The sequence below is a fragment of the Salvelinus alpinus genome, chromosome 23 (assembly GCF_045679555.1).
Source record: "Salvelinus alpinus chromosome 23, SLU_Salpinus.1, whole genome shotgun sequence".
NCBI lineage: Eukaryota > Metazoa > Chordata > Actinopteri > Salmoniformes > Salmonidae > Salvelinus > Salvelinus alpinus.
The window spans coordinates 40285041-40304781 of NC_092108.1; the positions used below are offsets into that span (position 1 = coordinate 40285041).

The 19741-nt window shown below is 41.2% G+C and overlaps 2 protein-coding genes across 5 annotated transcripts in view; both read left to right on the forward strand.

Annotated features, from left to right (window-relative positions):
* Positions 1–1274: 1274 nt before the first annotated feature.
* On the forward strand, positions 1275–9342 carry LOC139550979 (uncharacterized). 2 transcript variants are annotated; one of them, XM_071362293.1, is made up of 8 exons: positions 1275–1932; positions 2260–2404; positions 2677–2772; positions 3191–3335; positions 3697–3842; positions 4051–4190; positions 4316–4465; positions 6933–9342. In XM_071362293.1, exons 1-7 carry the CDS (start codon positions 1833–1835, stop codon positions 4456–4458), a joined length of 915 nt encoding a protein of 304 aa, XP_071218394.1. In that variant the 5' UTR covers positions 1275–1832; the 3' UTR covers positions 4459–4465; positions 6933–9342. The 2 variants fall into 2 exon arrangements, with proteins under 2 accessions (XP_071218394.1, XP_071218393.1); XM_071362292.1 differs by lacking the exon at positions 6933–9342 and having other exon boundaries at positions 4316–6804.
* The window catches only part of LOC139550978 (glycogen debranching enzyme-like), a 37689-nt gene continuing 25475 nt past the window's right edge, over positions 7528–19741 (forward strand). For 2 of the 3 annotated variants that reach the window (XM_071362291.1, XM_071362289.1), the window contains exons 1-2: positions 10941–11018; positions 14239–14397. In XM_071362291.1, the coding sequence (XP_071218392.1) occupies positions 14313–14397 (85 nt within the window). In that variant the 5' untranslated portion in view covers positions 10941–11018; positions 14239–14312. Of the gene's footprint in view, positions 7662–10940; positions 11019–14238; positions 14398–19741 lie in introns of those variants that run through there. The other variant, XM_071362290.1, reaches the window with a different exon arrangement.

Sequence of the window (19741 nt, forward strand, 5' to 3'; positions counted from 1 at the left end):
CGTCCTGGGGCAGGCTGCGCTGACTTCAGGCAATGGCCATGGCAGAACGGGCTCCAGCCCATGATAGTACCAGCAGTCCAGTTGATAAGGGGATTGTGGCGCTGGAGCCAAGAAACCCCCAATACCACCGATTGGGACCAGAATAGACCAGAATAGACTTCCTCTCCCTCCTATGTTCCCGTAGTCGAGATCGGTAGGCAGCTCCCGTCCTTAACCACCTCCGATAATCCATGAAGGAATGTGTCAAACAGAGATTCTGGGTTCCAGGCACTCCCGTCAGCCATCAAAACCTTTTTTTTTTGCCTCAGTCACAAACTCCTCCAGGCTGAAACGCACGACAGATTGTTGTTCCCACACCGCCATAGCCCAGGCGAGAGCCCTCCCGGACGTTAGCGCTATGAGATATGCTATCTTCGAGCGGTCCGAGGGGAAGGGCTGCATCTCGAAGATGAGGGAGCACTGGGAGTGAAACGCCCGACAGGTTCCTGACCCTCCAGCGAAGCATTCTGGAGGAGGTAAGCAGGGTTCTCGGGAAGCCGGGGTGGCCTGGAGAGACGCACTGCTGACAGCGGGGTTACCGAGGGGCTGGGAGGTTACTGTCGTGGCCGGCTGCCAACAGATCATCCGGGGCATTCATGCAGGAACCAATTGGATGCTCAAGGGGGGTTCCTGCAGATGCAGTAATGCCCACATAAAGGAACGCCCCGAATTGCGTGTGATTGATCGGGTAGGCGGGGCTTCTGACTTTGCAACTTGGCCAGATAGTGATGAACACGCACCCACCTCTTCCCGTTACAATGCCATAACATCATTTTGTAGTTTGATTTGCTAACTCACATTTCGACCCAAATTTTTTCCCCTCTATTACAAATAGTTTTTAGATGTATCATTAGACTGTGAGAATAACTGATAACCATTTTAGTTAAAATATTTTGCATTGTATGGACTACTCTTGCACAGCAGGTGGTGCTAGTAATGCCGATGATTAACAGTGATAACGCTGACAAGCATTTTTCCACTCATTAGTTTTGTTACAGAACACTCTGAGGACTTTCATAGTGATATAGAAATTATATAAGTTAATTAAGGGCTAAAAGTTAAAACAACCACTCAATGTATTGTGACAACTGTGAAACTAATAACAGGAAGGAGGTCTCCCCACCCAGGGAGGGGAGAAACCGTTAGGCTTGTAGTAGAAACATGTTGCAGAATATGATAAGCAATGACCATTTGGAGAAGACTTCGTTTATTGAGTTAATGCCAAATAATAGAAGGGGACATTTAACATGTGTGTGTGTGTTTCAAAGTAGGTTAGAGAAATATTGACAATTATAGGATGGAACATGTCTGTGTGGATTTACAGGAAACTATTTGGTCTATTACTCTGACATTATAGACTAGACTGTGCTCCGAGAAGAGAAGTAAGGCTTCCTGTTTTGAGCTCGACTTGTCAGTTGCAGACATGTTGATAGAGGAACCCGGTTAGACAGAAGAAGCTATCGAAGTTGAACATTGTGACAGAGTTAGATGAGAGGAGTGGCATTTATAAAGTGTATGTCATAATGAAATGTGTGAGGTATAAAAGGCTATGCGCATTGTATAATATTCAGAGCTCTCGTGATTAAAGAATCTGACTCTTGAAAGCTTGGTCTCCATCTGCTTCATTTAAACCAGAACCTTACAAACTCTGGGTTGCAGACTGAGTAGATGAATTAAAGTTCAGTTTAAGAACATTGAGAACATAATTCTCTTAACACATACTCAACTATCGACTGGACAGCCAAGTTATCTAGACAGGCCTACATTTGAGCTGTTGAAGTGAGATAGGTACAATGGAGGACAGAAGCCTTCCTCGTATTGTGGTCATTACACTGTCTGTGCTGATCTACATTTCTGCTTTGGCAATAAATGCCATGGCAGGAGCTGGAAAGGGTGAGTGAGTTTATCATGTAACTTTGAACTCAGTGTGTAATAAAGTGCTATCTTGTGCTGCAACTAACTTTCTTCTCGTAAATGTTTGGGCAAGAAACAAAAAATGTTGGGCAATGATACCAATGTCATTATTCCGTTAATATGGTAATATTAAGTAATTACATTGGAAGTAGAGGCACAAATGTAAAAGCAGAAGTCCCCCAAGCATGACATAAACTTAGGGAGGAAGTCCTGTTATTCAGAAAACATAACTTACTGACACAAAAACATCTACTGTAGTTTCGCATCTGTTACAATGTACTTGTTTTGCTACACTTTCTCTCGTAGGACCATTCCACTGGAGTACAGGGAACATCTCCAGGAAGTATGAGACTGACATAACTCCGGCCGGATGGACCTTCTCCATCTGGGGGCTTATCTACACCTGGCTGACCCTCATGGTCATGTATATCATCTCCTTGATCTACAGAGGGTACTGACACAAAACTATTGGCCAGCCTAATCCAACCATGCAGCCATCCATCTGCCTACTATTCTATTGTATTGTACTGTAATCTATTCTATTCCATATTTTAGGCCACCATCCTACTGTAGTGTCAACATGTAGACAATGAAATGCAGTAATTCATTTATTAGAAATGAACATTGTATTATTATGTAGGTATTGAAATGGTTTTGATGTTGGTAGCTACAGTAGAATGTGTGTTCTTCTGACACCAACTTCTTTCTTCTTCTATTCCTCAGGAGCTGGACCCTCTCTGTGCTACTGTACGGTTTCTACCTGTCCTGGATAGTTAACATGGCCCTCAACATGACCTGGCTGCTCCTATGGGATCAAGAGTGCGTAACAGTCTTTTAACACCTAAACCAATGAGATCCAATGTCATTATCAGCCATGGGGGAATCATGTACTGTTCCTGTTTCCTGACTAGCCTGATCTAAGTGGATGGGTGGATGCAAAATTGCAGCATCTCTCCACTTACTGTAACCGTACAACAGTGCCCACACTGTGGGCCTCTGCCAGTCCGTATAGAACATTGAGACAAGTTGAACCACATAGGCCTAGCATTTCCCCCAACTCCTTTGCTTTACAATGTTGTTACTACATAAGGTATAGATAGACCCATTGATATTCATCATATTGCTCTGGGTCTCTATCATGCTATGATAATTACCAGGCATGTAGATTGTCAGCTCAAAACACAGAGGTAACTTGCCGATCAAATAGAGTGGTCTTTTTTTTTACTGTTCCTGACAGGCAGGTGACTGCGGCATTGATTGTAATGGCGACCATTGCTGTCACCAACTACTCCATGGTCTTCTTCTCCTGCTATGGGCTGAGTGTTTACGGAGCCTGGCTCAGCCAGAACCATCCCAGGGACCTCTGGTGCATTCGGTTGCTGGTGAGTTTAATTTGAGGGTTAATCGAGTTAGTTGTTCGATAATCTCACGCCAGCATTATGATTGTAGCCTGGTCCCAGATGTGCTTTAGCCAACTCCAGTCAGAGTATTGTTTTTCATAGGATTCATGCACGCCATTTAATTGAATGGCAAAATGTATATTGAGACGAGTTGGCTAAAGCACATTCAGATCTGGAGCCTGGCCATCCTAGTGCATTTTACTTTACAGTAATTATATTGTGCTGTGGTTTCAATAGTTATTGTAGGTAATCCACTTTCAGTTCCTCTATCCTTCATTTGTCCTCTTATGAGGAATCCCACAATTCTACAGTCATACTACAGGTATCGTTTCTTAACTCTTAGGTGCAAAATGGCATTGCGCTGTATAGCACGTGGACAACCATCGCCACTTTGATCAACTTCACTCTGGTGTTGGACCTCTCTGGAGTGGCAAAGAACACTGCAGCCACCGTGTCTCTCTGCATCCTACTGGTGGAGGTGATCGGATGGTAAGCTCAGTTTTACAAATGTTCTCTCTTATGAGAATCAGGCTCATCACTTTTTATATTACAGTTTTGGACATATGATCCAATCTCACTTACTTTAGGCATATCTTTAATTTGTTCATTATCCAGATGTTACTAAATTGGACCTCTCGGCACATTTGTGCACACAGCCACATACTCTCAATGTAATTGTGATGTGTTTTCATTGTAGGTTTGGTATTGAGAACTTCCTGCTGTATCAACATGTGAGGTACATCCTGACTATTTACCCTGTGGTGATCATTGCTCTGGTTGGAAACGTGACCAAGCACTACAACCCTGCAGCACCAAGCGCTAACGCTATCTTCATGGGTGAGTAGTCGGCATCTCTCAGACTAGAGATCTATTACCAAGTGCAAAGTCAACGACACCTGGTATACTCAGTGTAAATGTAAATGATGTATAATAATTCACTCTGTGTCTTCTGTCACTTCCAGTTGTGCTCTTGGTGATTTCCTGTGTGCTCCTGGTGGTGCGAGTCTCCCTGGTGATCAGGAGAACCAGGAACCAGACCCTTCACCCGGAGGCTCTGAACTCACCCAGCAGCCTGTCCAAGAAGCAGAGGAGGATACTCATGTAGACAACTGGTACACACTTACTTACTTACTGACTTTATTGTCCCCATGGGGAAATTTTGTTGCAGTGTCATGTACACGTTTAAAGTGGCATTTAAATACAAAACAAAATTGACAATACAACTTTCATAACAGTTACATACCAATAAAATGTTTAAAATATATATATATATAAATAATAAAGACTAGCCTGCTGGCCTTACTGAGTCGATAGGAAAATTAGCCCGAGCTATTTAGGAGGGATATCACACCTGGCACAAATTATTGTCTGGTTCTGTTTTTCCTGCTGAGGGGTGCCCTATACCTGCGCCCAGAGGGGAGTATTTCAAAGTCCGGGAACAGAGGCTGGCTTGGGTCTAAAATGATATTGTGAGCCTTGCAGAGGGCCCTGACCTTAAAACCTGTTTGGGACAGGGGGCAGCATTTTCACGTTTGGATGAAAGCATGCCCAGAGTAAACTGCCTGCTACTCAGGCCCAGTTGCTAATATATGCATAGCATTACTATATTTGGATAGAAAACACTCTGAAGTTTCTAAAACTGTTTAAATGATGTCTGTGAGTATAACAGAACTCATATGGCAGGCGAAAACCTGAGAAAAATCCAACCAGGAAGTGGGAAATCTGAGCTTTGTAGTTTTTCAACTCATCGCCTATCGAATATACAGTGTCTATGGGGTCATATTGCACTTCCTAAGGCTTCCACTAGATGTCAACAGTCTTTAGAACCTTGTTTGAGGCTTCTACTGTGAAGTGGGGGCGAATGAGAGCTGAATGAGTCAGAGGTCTGGCATTCTAAAGACAAAGGAATTCTCCGGTTGGAACATTATTGAAGATTTATGTTAAAAACATCATAAAGATTGATTCTATACATCGTTTGACATGTTTCTACGGACTGTAACGGAACTTTTTTACTTTTCATCTGGACCTAGTGATCGCGCGTCATGAATTTGGATTTGTGAACTCAAGGCGCGAACAACAAGGAGATATTTGGACATAAATTATGGGATTCCTGGGAGTGCATTATAATGAAGATCATCATAGGTAAGTGAATATTTATAATGCTATTTCTGACTTCTGTTGATTCCGCAACATGGCGGGTATATGTTTGGCTTGTTTTGGTCTCTGAGCGCCGTACTCAGATTATTGCATGGTTTGCTTTTTCCGTAAAGCTTTTTTGAAATCTGACAAGCGGTTGCATTAAGGAGAAGTATATCTATAATTCTGTGCATAATACTGTGCATAATATCTTTTATCAAAGTTTATTATGAGTATTTCTGTAAATTGATGAGGCTCTGTGCAAATTCACAGGATGTTTTGGAGGCAAAGCCAAATGTAAACGAAGGTTTTTGGATATAAATATGAACTTGATCGAACAAAACATACATGTATTGTGTAACATGTTGTCCCGGGAGTGTCGTCTGATAAATAATATCAAAGGTTAGTGATTAATTTTATTTCTGCTTTTTGTGACTCCTCTCTTTGGTTGGAAAATGGCTATATGCTTTCTGTGACTAGTTGCTGACCTAACATAATGATATGTTGTGCTTTCGCCGAAAAGCCTTTTTGAAATCGGACACTGTGGTTGGATTAACGAGAAGTTTATCTTTAAAATGTTGTCTAATACTTGTATGTTTGAGAAATTTGAATTATGAGATTTCTGTTGATTGAATTTTGCGCCCTGCAATTTCATTGGCTGTTGGCTGTCCGCTAGCAGAACCCCGTTCCCAGACAGGTTAAAGATCTCATCCAGGCCTGTCTGTTTGACTCCAAGTACCTTGCTTGCTGTGGTGATAATCCTTCTCAGCATATTTCTCTGGCTGACAGTGGCATTGCCAAACCAACAAACAATACAAAAAGTTAAAATACTCTCAATGAAAGATTTTTAAAACAGAGTCAGTATAATACAGTCTACACCCCACTGCGATCTGTCTTATCACCGAAATGTCAAAGCCCAATTGCCTATAACATACATAGCACATATCTGCCTATCTTACACCATACACATTCATTATTCAGTTTGGACAAGAAGCAGTGGAATATTCATGTAAAAGACTGGTAGCCTGTTTCACACACCACAATATGATGTCTACCAAAGTGTCAAAGCCTATACTGCCGTTAAAACGTTTTACCCTTTACACTTTACATTCAGTATTCAAATATCTGTGTTTATCCAATCACAGCACTTCGCTCAGCTGATATAAGACATATAACCCATTTCTGTATGCTAATCAATGCACTGAATCATGATCATGATAATACGATTCCAGTGTAAATAACACTATATATTTTAACATGATTAATTCTTACTATTTTGCATAGATTTTAGAAATAAAACACATATTTTGCCTATAGTCTAGTGTGCTGTATTTATAATGATATGTTCACTTATGAAAATCTATTAGTCTAGACACTGATGATGTTGTTTTATTTTATTTATTCAACCTGGTAAGTTGACTGAGAACACATTCTAATTTACAGCAATGACCTTGGGAATAGTTACCAGAGAGAAGAAAGAACCAATTGAAAGCTGGGGATGATTAAGTGTCCATGAGGGTATGAGGGTGTCACGTGTGATCCCTCTCCGGCCTCTAGGTCACCAGGCTGCTCGTCATGGCGCACACCTGTCACCATCATAATGCGCACCTGCGTGTCATCAAACTCACCTGGACTCCATCACTTCCCTGATTACCTTCCCTATATATGTCACTCCCTTCGGTTTCTTCCCCAAGTTTCTGTTTCTGAGTCATGTCTGTGTGTTGTTCGTGTGTTCTAGGTTTGTATTATGTTAAGTTTATTTATTATAACACGCACTCCTTGAACTTGCTCCCCGACTCTCAGCGCACATCGTTACAGAATGATGCCTCACCTAAGGGAAGCATCAGGGAGTGTTTTTAAAATGTATTGTGTGTGTGTGTGTGTGTGTATTTATTACATTTTTGTTGGTGGTGGGAATGACGTCCGGTCCGGGAGCCCCTACAGGCTCCCCTGCCTCAGCCGGTCAGGATCCCAAGCATCAGCAGGGGTGACCGGTTCGCTCCTGATCCTCTGGATTGTCCCTTTGGTTGGCGTCCTGCGGCTGGAGCCAACTGCGTCGGGGAGGGGGTACTGTCACGTGTGCTCCTCTCCGGCCTCTAGGTCACCAGGCTGCTGGTTATGGCGCACACCTGTCACCAACATTACGCGGACCTTGGTTCATTCCTCTCCCTGGTAAAACTCACCTGGACTCCATCACTTCCCTGATTACCTTCCCTATACAGTTGAAGTCGGAAGTTTACATACACCTTAGCCAAATACATTTAAACTCAGTTTTTCACAATTCCTGACATTTAATCCTATTATAAATTCCCTGTCTTAGGTCAGTTAGGATCACCACTTTATTTTAAGAATGTGAAATGTCTGAATAATAGTGATTTATTTCAGCCTTTATTTCTTTCATCACATTCTCAGTGGGTCAGAAGTTTACGTACACTCAATTAGTATTTGGTAGCATTGCCTTTAAATTGTTTAACTTGGGTCAAACGTTTCGGGTAGCCTTCCACAAGCTTCCGACAATAAGTTGGGTGAATTTTGGCCCATTCCTCCTGACAGAGCTGGTGTAACTGAGTCAGGTTTGTAGGCCTCCTTGCTCGCACATGCTTTTTCAGTTCTGCCCACAAATTGTCTACAGGATTGCGGTTAGGGATTTGTGATGGCCAGTCCAATACCTTGACTTTGTTGTCCTTAAGCCGTTTTGCCACAACTTTGGAAGTATACTTGGGGCCATTGTCCATTTGGAAGACCCATTTGTGACCAAGCTTTAACTTCCTGACTGATTTCTTGATGTTGCTTCAATATATATACATCATTTTTCTACCTCATGATGCCATCTATTTTGTGAATTGCACCAGTCCCTCCTGCAGCAAAGTACCCCCACAACATGATGCTGCCACCCCTGTGCTTCACGGTTGGGATGGTGTTCTTCGGCTTGCAAGCCTCCCCCTTTTACCTCCAAGCATAACAATGGTCATTATGGCCAAACAGTTCTATTTCTGTTTCATCAGACGAGAGGACATTTCTCCAAAAAGTACGATCTTTGTCCCCATGTGCAGTTGCAAACCGTAGTCTGGCTTTTTTATGGCGATTTTGGAGCAGTGGCTTCTTCCTTGCTGAGCGGCCTTTCAGGTTGTGTCGATGTTTTACTGTGGATATAGATACCTTTGTACCTGTTTCCTCCAGCATCTTCACAGGTCCTTTGCTGTTCTGGGATTGATTTGCACTTTTCGCACCAAAGTACGTTCATCTCTAGGAGACCGAACACATCTTCTTCCTGAGCGGTGTGACGGCTGCGTGGTCCCATGGTGTTTATACTTGCGTACTATTGTTTGTACAGATGAGTGTGGTTCCTCCAGGCGTTTTGAAATTGCTCCCAAGGATGAACCAGACTTATGGAGGACACAATTTTTTTTCTGAGGTCTTGGCTGATTTCTTTAGATTTTTCCCATGATGTCAAGCAAAGAGGCATGGAGTTTGAAGGTAGGTCTTGAAATACATCCACAGGTACACCTCCAATTGATTTGTGTATGTAAACTTCTGACCCACTGGAATTGTGATACAGTGAAATAATCTGTCTGTAAACAATTGTTGGAAAAATGACTTGTCATGCACAAAGTAGATGTCCTAACCGACTTGCCAAAACTATAGTTTGTTAACAAGAAATTTGTGGAGTGGTTGAAAAATGAGTTTTAATGACTCCAACCTAAGTGTATGTAAAATTCCGACTTCAACTGTATATGTCACTCTGGTTCCTTCCCCAGGCGTTATTGTTTCTGTGTCATGTCTATGCGTTCGTGTTTTCTTGTTTTATATTATGTTATGTTTATTTATTAAAACACTCACTTCCTGAACTTTCTTCCCGACTCTCAGCGCACATCGTTACAGAGGGCCAAATGTAGAATTTAGCCAGGACACGGGGGTTAACACCCCATCTCTTACAATAAGTGCCATGGGCTCTTTAGTGACCACAGAGAGTCAGGACACCCGTTTAACATGCCATCCGAAAGACATACCCTACACAGGGCAATGTTCCCAGTCACTGCCCTGGGTGTTTGGGATTTTTTTTTTCTTCTTTTGACCAGAGGAAAGAGAGCCTCCTACTGGCCCTCCAACACCACTTCCATCAGCTTCTGGTCTCTCATCCAGAGACTGACCTGGACCAACCCTACATGACTTCAGGGACAAGTCAGAAGTAGGATGCAGGGTGGTATGCTGCTGGGATGGGTATGAGTGGAACTGTAGAATGCTTGTATGGGCTTCTCCTGCACTGACGGTGGCACTAATGCCTATGATTGACGGTGAACATGCAGACAAGCATGCCCTGAAGAAGATTATATTTGCACTCATTACATTGTTACCAAGCAAACAACACCATACTGTCTTTTATCAACTATTGACTGGATTAGCCAGTTATCTGGATACATTGTAGCAGTTGTAGTTAGACATAATGCAAGGGAGAAGCCCTCCACGTATTGTGGTCATTGTACTGTGCGCTGATCTACAGGTAACTGACAAAATAAGGGAAACACCAACATAAAGTGTCTTAATAGGGCATTGGGCCACCACGAGCCAGAACAGCTTCAATGCACTTTGACATAGATTCTACAAGTGGCTGGAACCCTATTGGAGAGATGTGACACCATTCTCCCATGAGAAATTCCATGTTTATGGTGGTGGAAAATGAGAAATTCCAAATATTTGTATTTATCCAATCCTAACACTCAGCTCAGCTGATTATACATAACACTATCAGTGTTTATAATACATATAATATATTTATGTATGCTAATAAATGCACTGAATGATCGTAAGATCATAATCATACAATTCCAGTGTAAATAACACTATATAATTTACAAAAAAACACAAAAAAACATATAATTTACAAAAAAACAAAAGAAACATATAATTTACGTGATTGCATTGATTTTATAAATAAAAACACATATTTTGCATATAACCTCATGTTAATTCAGTTGATGAAAATACTTTAGTCTACCCACCGATGAGTGATGAGTTTTAGTAGAAAGGTGGAATGCTACAATAACATGGGATGTTAGTGTTTTATTGTGTCTGACGTGGGACAAGATCATTTTGTCCTCTGATTACATACATCTTTATCAGATGATGACACAGTCTGTCAGGCAAAGTCAGCTCTAAGTCTAAATGGAAATGATCTTGTAGTATGAAAAGAGCTGCAGAAAATAGTACATATTTACTACATGATTAAATAGACCGCACTATTGCGTAACACATGTCCCGTTCATGTAAAAGCAGCGCAGCTTTGTTCACGATTTTATCGTGTATCACTTCTTAGTTAGTGTTTTGCATTGCAAAATTTGGTGATTAAGACGAATTGTGCTATGTAGTAACCCCAGATAATGTTGCCAAACGGATAGAACTCGCACTGCATCTGTCTACAAGAAATTACAATAAAGCTTTCTTATATTCGTAAATGTACGGTAGTCGGGGTAAAGGTTCATGCAACATTGATACGTTCCCCTCAGATGACAAGCCTCTTCTTCAAACTAGGTACAATTAAGCCTGTAAACTCTATCTTTACAAGTGACACTCAAGCGACTCTTCACGATGGATTGAGTATATGAAGTTGAATGTAACAGATGCATAACGTTTGCTTTTTGACAGTTTGTAAGCTAACCATAATGCTTCAACACTGCTTTGTGCGCATCTTGCAGAGTCAGGTTTTGTGGTTGACTGCTTGTTTCGTCCCAGAACGAGACATTGTTTACAAACGAAGCAAGTTGCCTGCTTGGTCCTTATATAGGGACAGACAGACTGCACACGGTAGACCGAGCATTTAAAATAGTTTTGTTGGCCTTTTTAACCGACTAAATTCTCGACTTAATCGAGAATGAGTTATGAGTTAAAGGGCAAGTCCACCAGTCTTGTCAACCTCGTTTTCATCATTCCCAGCACAATACCAGTGTCAGTATACGTGACAAAGGCGCATCTAATTTTTTGAGAAACAAATGTAAAGTTAAAAATGTATACCTGATGACATGGTAGTTAATAAATAAAAAATAAACAGTGATTTTTAAACACTGAGATTTACAGTGACACAGGGAGCAAGAAAATACCCTTTGAAAATCAGTGTTTTACTTCTAATCCTACCCTGCAATGTCACAGAAAATATTTTTTTTAGAGCCTTAATTTTTTAACCACAGATCATAGAAACGTGCTGGTTTCACATATGTAAACACTGGTTTGGTGCTGGACGTTATGAATATGATGTTGAAAAATGGCGGAATGGCTCTTTTAAATATGGACACATGCGCTGTGCAACATCAAGTAGGGGCATGTTGACAGTGTGTGTTGTATGCGAGAGAAGCCGTTGGATACTTGCAGTGAACTAAAAGGGATGAAAACTTAAGTCTTCCGAATTTAGTTGATATGGACCAAATTTAAACTGGATGTGGAAATACAGTACCAGTCAAAAGTTTGGACACACCTACTAATTCAAGGGTTTTTCTTTGATTTTACTATATTCTACATTGTAGAATAATAGTGAAAACATCAAAACTATGAAATAACACATATGGAATCATGTAGTAACCAAAAAAGTGTTAAACAAATCAAAACATATTTTATATTCTTCAAAGTAGCCACCCTTTGCCTTGATGACAGCTTTGCACACTCTTGGCATTCTCTCAACCAGCTTCACCTGGAATTCCTTCCCAACAGTCTTGAAGGAGTTCCCACATATGCTGAGCACTTGTTGGCTGCTTTTCTTTCACTCTGCAATCCAACTTACATTACATTTACATTACATTTACATTTAAGTCATTTAGCAGACGCTCTTATCCAGAGCGACTTACAAATTGGTGCATTCACCTTATGATATCCAGTGGAACAACCACTTTACAATAGTGCATCTAACTCTTTTAAGGGGGGGGGGTTAGAAGGATTACTTTATCCTATCCTAGGTATTCCTTAAAGAGGTGGGGTTTCAGGTGTCTCCGGAAGGTGGTGATTGACTCCGCTGACCTGGCGTCGTGAGGGAGTTTGTTCCACCATTGGGGTGCCAGAGCAGCGAACAGTTTTGACTGGGCTGAGCGGGAACTCATCCCAAACTATCTTTAATTGGGTTGAGGTCGGGTGATTGTGGAGGCCAGGTCATCTGATGCAGCACTCCATCACTCTCCTTCTTGGTCAAATAGCCCTTACACAGACTGGAGGTGTGTATCGTGCAGAATGCTGTGGTAGCCATGTTGGTTAAGTGTGCCAGCCATGTTGGTTAAGTGTGCCTTGAATTCTAAATAAATCATTGACAGTGTCACCAGCAAAGCACCCCCACACCATTACACATCCTCCGCCTTGCTTCACGGTGGGAACTACATATGCAGAGATCATCCGTTCACCCGCTCTGCGTCTCACAAAGACACGGCGGTTGGAACCAAAAATCTCAAATTTGGACTCATCAGACCGAAGGACAGATTTCCGTCTAATGTCCATTGCTTGTGTTTTTTGGCCCAAGGAAGTCTCTTCTTATTATTGGTGTCCTTTAGTAGTGGTTTCTTTGCAGCAATTCAACCATGAAGGCCTAATTCACGCAGTATCCTCTGAACAGTTAATGTTGAGATGTGTTTGTTACTTAGAACTCTGTGAAGCATTTATTTGGGCTGCAATTGCTGGTAACTAATGAACTTATCCTCTGCAGCAGAGGTGACTTTGGGTTTTCCTTTCCTGTGGTGGTCCTCATGAGAGTCAGTTTCATCATAGTGCTTGGTTTTTGCGACTGCACTTGAAGAAACTTTCAAAGTTCTTGACATTTTCCAGATTGACTGACCTTCATGTCTTAAAGTAATGATGGACTGTAATTTATCTTTGCTTATTTGAGCTGTTCTTGCCATATAATGGACTTGGTCTTTTACCAAATAGGGCTATCTTCTGTATACCAACCCTGCCTTGTCACAACACAACTGATTGGCTCAAACACATTTAGAAGGAAAGACATTCCACAAATTAACTTTTAACAAGACACAGCTGTTAATTGAAATGCATTACAGGTGACTACCTCGAAGCTGGTTGAGAGAATGCCAAGTGTGTGCAAAGCTGTCATCAAGGCAAAGGGTGGCTACTTTGAAGAATCTCAAATATAAAATATATTTTGATTTGTTGAACACTTTTTTGGTTACTACATGATTCCATATGTGTTATTTCATAAGTTTGATGTCTTCGCTATTATTCTACAATGTAGAAAATAGTAAAACAATTTAAGAGACCCTTGAATGAGTAGATGTGTCCAAACCTTTGACTGGAACTGTACGTTTTGATTTAGTTTGCACATGTTTTCCACTTTTGGATAAGGCTGATAGCTCCACTTCTAAGCACTTCACCTTTGTAGTGACTTTTCAAATTACAAATGCATTGATCTTTAAGAACTTGATCCACTAGTCCAATTTCAACCACATCATGTGAGCCGTCACAATGTGTCAACAATATTATGTTACAAACTGTAATAGGCTGCTGCTAAAATGTAACTATTTTTAGACAGCTGGAATAGAACTTATGTTAATTGCTTCAATTTTCAACTGGTTGTGATGTAGCCATGCATATTCTGGGGAATAGACTGGCCTCAGACTGTACAACAGAATTTAAAATGTTGTTGAATGTTCACAAATATATGTAGCTTATGTGGAGAGAGAAAGATGTGAGTCAAATGTCAATATGAATGTATTTGGAAACATGGGCTGATGGCTGGTGACACATGACTCTCCTTTTTTTCCACAAGGGGGTCTCGAGAACTAAAATTCCAAAGCATCATCCCCTGTACAGTAAAGGGCGTCCTATATAGGGAAAGTCAAAATGTCCCTCCAGGCGAAACAAGTCAGAGTCCTGGTCCTCAGAGATATGGAACAGCTGGGAAGGACACTCTTCCGCCTGGACCAAGGTACCTGGACATTATTTCCCGTTTATGCATGGCTTAGGCTACCATGGTATTGACTTATTGAGAATGAGAATAACGTGATATTTTCCGTGGTATTTAAATATGATACTGGTAGAAATATTTGCCAGTGTGCTATTTCTGTAGCTAGCCCATGGGAATTGGGGAGTGTGGGTGCAGGCGGACATGTACACATGTCCTAGTCTTGTTGCGTTGCAGTTTTTTCTACATTTTGTTCTTTTGTTGTTGTGATGTGAGAGTTGTCTTTTAGTTTATTGTAGTCCAAATTATTGCATGGATTCAGACACCTTTTGGTCATCCAAGATTTCCATTATTCGAAATCCAACAACGTTTTCTAGATAGCACTCACACTATACATTGTGTCAAATAGCCTCGTCGCAGCCATTCAGTCGTTTTAATCCTGTGTGATATCTGGTAACGTGAGACTATTATGAGACATATCCAACATAGTTTGCTTCTTTAAGAGAAGATTCTGGTTTAGAGGGTTTGAATAACTACTTTCATTGTCGATTATTTTCATAAACCACAGCTACAGATGCACAGCGAAAACCGGATTGAACAAGTAGAGATCCGGTATCACTCAGAATCTCCCAGTTGAGCAACTGTGCAGGCTCAACCACACTTGATAAGGCAGCTGCTGCTGAGCTTATTAGCGGAACCTATTTTCAGAGATCAGAAAGAATTTGTTTAGTTACACGCACACTATAATATGATTATTGTGAATAGTCAGATTAATATACAGGGAATTCAGAAAGTATTCAGACCCCTTGACTTTTTCTACATTTTTGTTACATTACAGCCTTATTCTAAAATGGATTACATTGTTTTTTTCCCTGATCAATCTACACACAATACACACTAATGATAAAGCAAAAACACGTTTTTAGAAGTTTTGGCAAATTTATTAAAAACAGAAATATCACTTTTACATAAGTATTCAGACCCTTTACTCAGTACTTTGTTGAAGCATATTTGGCAGCGATTACAGCCTCGAGTCTTCTTGGGTATGACGCTACAAACTTGGCACACCTGTATTTGGGCAATTTCTCCCAGTCCTCTCTGCAGATACTCTCAAGCTCTGTCAGGTTGGATGGGGGAACTTCGCTGCACAGCTATTTTCCGGTCTCTCCAGAGATGTTCGATCGGGTTCAAGTCTGGGCTCTGGCTGGGCCGCTCAAGGACATTCAGAGACTTGTTCCGAAGCCACTCCTGCATTGTCTTGTCTGTGTGCTTAGGGTTGTTGTCCTGTTGGAAGGTGAACCTTCGCCCCAGTCTGAGGTCCTGAGCGCTCTGGAGCAGGTTTTCATCAAGGATCTCTCTGTTCTTTGCTCCGTAAAGGTTGGATTGGTAGAGTGCTACAGAGATGGTTGGCCTTCTGGAAGGTTATCCCATCTCCACAGAGGAACTCTGGAGCTCTGTCAGAGTGACAATCGGGTTCTTTGTCACCTCCCTGACCAAGGCCCTTCTCCCCCGATTTCTCAGTTTGGCCGGGTGGCCAGCTCTAGGAAGAGTCTTGGTGGTTCCAAACTTCTTCAATTTGAGAAGGATGGAGGCCACTGTGTTCTTGTAGACCTTCAATGCTGCAGATTTTTTTTGATACCCTTCCCCTGATCTGTGCCTTGACACAATCCTCTCTTGGAGCTCTACGGACAATTCCTTCAACCTCATGGCTTGGTTTTTGCTCTGACATGCACTGTCAACTGTGGGACCTTATATAGACAGGTGTGTGCCTTTCTAAATCATGTCCAATCAATTGAATTTAGCACAGGTGGACCCCAATCAAGTTGTAGAAACATCTCAAGGATGATCAATGGAAACAGGATACACCTGAGGTCTCCTATCAAAGAGTCTGAATACTTCTGTAAATAAGGTGTTCTGTTTTTTATTTTTAATAGATTTGCAAAAATTTCTAAACCTATTTTCGCTTTGTCATTATGGGTATTGTGTGTAGATTGATGAGGATTTTTAATTTTTTTATCCATTTTAGAGTAAAGCTGTAACGTAACAAAATGTGGAAAAAGGGAAGGGGTCTGAATACTTTCCAAATGCTCTGTAGTAGTTTGATTTAAATGTTTACATGCTTTGCAGAAATAACTATTTTTATAATAATCCTTTTTTCATGGACACATCTGAAATCAGGCTACCTGTTTTATTTGTTTCAACTTTTGGGAGAGGTAGATCATCTTTAATATTGCAGATAGATTGTGGCTTCCATCAATGTAATTGTCTGCATAATTTCCAATCTCCCATATTTTCTTTTGTAAATATATACAGTACCAGTCAAAAGTTTAGACACACCTACTCTTTCAAGGTTTTTCTTTATTTTTGCTATTTTCTACATTGTAAAATAATAGTGAAGACATCAAAACTATGAAATAACGGAATCATGTAGTAAACAAAAAAGTGTTGAACACGTTTTTATATTTGAGATTCTTCAAAGTAGCCACCCTTTGCCTTGATGACAGCTTTGCACACTCTTGGCATTCTCTCAACCAACTTCACCTGGAATGTTTTTCCAACAGTCTTATTTAGTTTTTTCCCCCTTCACTCTGTGGTCCTTCTCATCCCAAACCATCTCAATTGGGATAAGGTCGGGTGATTGTGGAGGCCAGGTCATCTGATGCAGCACTCCATCACTCTCCTCCTTGGTCAAATATCCCTTACACAGCCTGGGGGTGTGTTGGGTCATTGTCCTGTTGAGAAAAAAAAGATAGTCCCACGAAGGGCAAACCAGATGGGATGGTGTATCGCTACAGAATGCTGTGGTAGCCATGCTGGTTGAGTGTGCCTTGAATTCTAAATAAATCACTGACAGTGTCACCAGCAAAGCACCCCCACACATTACACCTCCTCCTCCATGCTTCACGTTGGGAACCACACACGCGACTGCACTTGAAGAAACTTTCAAAGTTCTTGAAATTTTCTGGATTGACTGACCTTCATGTCTTAAATGAATGATGGACTGTGGTTTCTCTTTGCTTATTTGAGCTGTTCTTGCCATAATATGGACTTGTTCTTTTACCAAATACACATCTGATTGGCTCAAACGCATAAAGAAGGAAAGAAATTCCACAAATGAACTTTTAACAAGGCACAGCTGTTAATTGAAATGCATTCCAGGTGACTATGGAGCTGGTTGAGAGAATGCCAAGAGTGTGCAAAGCTGTCATCAAGGCAAAGGGTGGTTACTTTGAAGAATCTCAAAAATAAAATATATTTTGATTTGTTGAACACTCTTTTGTTACTACATGATTCCATATGTGTTATTTCATAGTTTTGATGTCTTCACTATTATTCTACAATGTAGAAAATAGTAAAAATTATTTTAAAAACCTTGAATGAGTAGGTGTGTCCAAACTTTTGACTGGTACTGTATATAACATTCTATTGGTTGCAAGAATTTGATATAATAATTTAAATGGAAAAACTCTTATGTTTTGAATCCAGAGCTGTTTTGTTTATCAGTTCATAAGCCATGTGCCATGGAATCGAAAATCTCTTCCCAACTGCAATCTAAGCTCAGCAATAAAAGAAACGGCCATTTTTCAGGACCCTGTCTTTCAAAGATAATTAGTAAAAATCCAAATAACTTCACAGATCTTTATTGTAAAGGGTTTCAACACTGTCTCCCATGCTTGTTCAATGAACCATAAACAGTGAATGAACATGCACCTGTGGAACTGTCGTTAAGACACTAACAGCTTACAGACGGTAGGCAATTAAGGTCACAGTTATGAAAACTTAGGACACTAAAGAGGCCTTTCTACTGACTCTGAAAAACACCAAAAGAAAGATGCCCAGGGTCCCTGCTCATCTGCGTGAACGTGCCTTAGGCATGCTGCAAGGAGGCATGAGGACTACAGATGTGCCCAGGGCAATAAATTGCAATGTCCGTACTGTGAGACGCCTAAGACAGCGCTACAGGGAGACAGGACGGACAACTGATCGTGCTTGCAGTGGCAGACCACGTGTAACAACACCTGCACAGGATCGGTACATCCGAACATCACACCTGCGGGACAGGTACAGGATGGCAACAGCAACACCAGGAACACACAAACCCTCCATCAGTGCTCAGACTGTTCGCAATAGGCTGAGGGAGGCTGGACTGAGGGCTTGTAGGCCTGTTCACTGACAAGTCGCGGTTTTGTCTCACCAGGGATGATGGTCGGATTCGTGTTTATCATCGAAGGAATGAGCGTTACACCGAGGCCTGTACTCTGGAGCGGGATCGATTTGGAGGTGGAGGGTCCGTCATGGTCTGGGGCGGTGTGGCACAGCATCATCGGACTGAGCTTGTTGTCATTGCAGGCAATCTCAACGCTGTGCTTTACAGGGAAGACATCCTTCTCCCTCATGTGGTACCCTTCCTGCAGGTTCATTCTGACATGACCCTCCAGCATGACAATGCCACCAGCCATATTGCTCGTTCTGTGCGTGATTTCCTGCAAGACAGGAATGTCAGTGTTCCGCCATGGCCAGCCAGGAGCCCGGTTCTCAATCCCATTGAGCACGTCAGGAGAGTGGGGTAACATCTCACAGCAAGAACTGCCAAATCTGGTGCAGTCCATGAGGAGGAGATGCACTGCAGTACTTAATGCAGCTGGTGGCCACACCAGATACTGACTGTTACTTTTGATTTTGACCCCCCTTTGTTCAGGGACACATTATTCCATTTCTGTTAGTCACATGTCTGTGGAACTTGTTCAGTTTATGTCTCAGATGTTGAATCTTGTTATGTTCATACAAATATTTACACATGTTAAGTTTGCTGAAAATAAACACAGTTGACAGTGAGAGGATGTTTTTTTGCTGAGTTTCTGTGGCACAGCTGTCAATTTTTGGTCCTTAAATGGAACTTCTATACTTTTTTATTAATCACAATTTTCTTTAGCTAGTTTTGGTCTTTAATGCAGGTCGGACAGACAAGTTCCTTACTTTCTCCCCCTTCCACTTGCCTCTTCCATTTTTTGTGGTATTGCTGCAATTAGTTGGTTGTAATTCTGAGTAAAGCAAACATTTCCATATATTTTTATTAGCTGCATGTGTGATATCACTCCACCAGTCCTATTTATGATATAATTTACAAAGATCATACCTTTTTTATTTTTTATTCCCAAAATATAGTTTTTTTTCATCAATTCGTATATTTGAGTTTAATCATAATATTTGTTGTAATATGTGTTCTGTCTTTTCTGATTGATTAAACTGAAATTGCATCCAACTTTATATGGCTTATTTAAAAAATAGTGATATTTTGGAGATTGTTTCCTTTTCAAATAACTGAAAGTGAGAGGTTGTAATCTGAATACAGGGAAAAAGGCCAAGT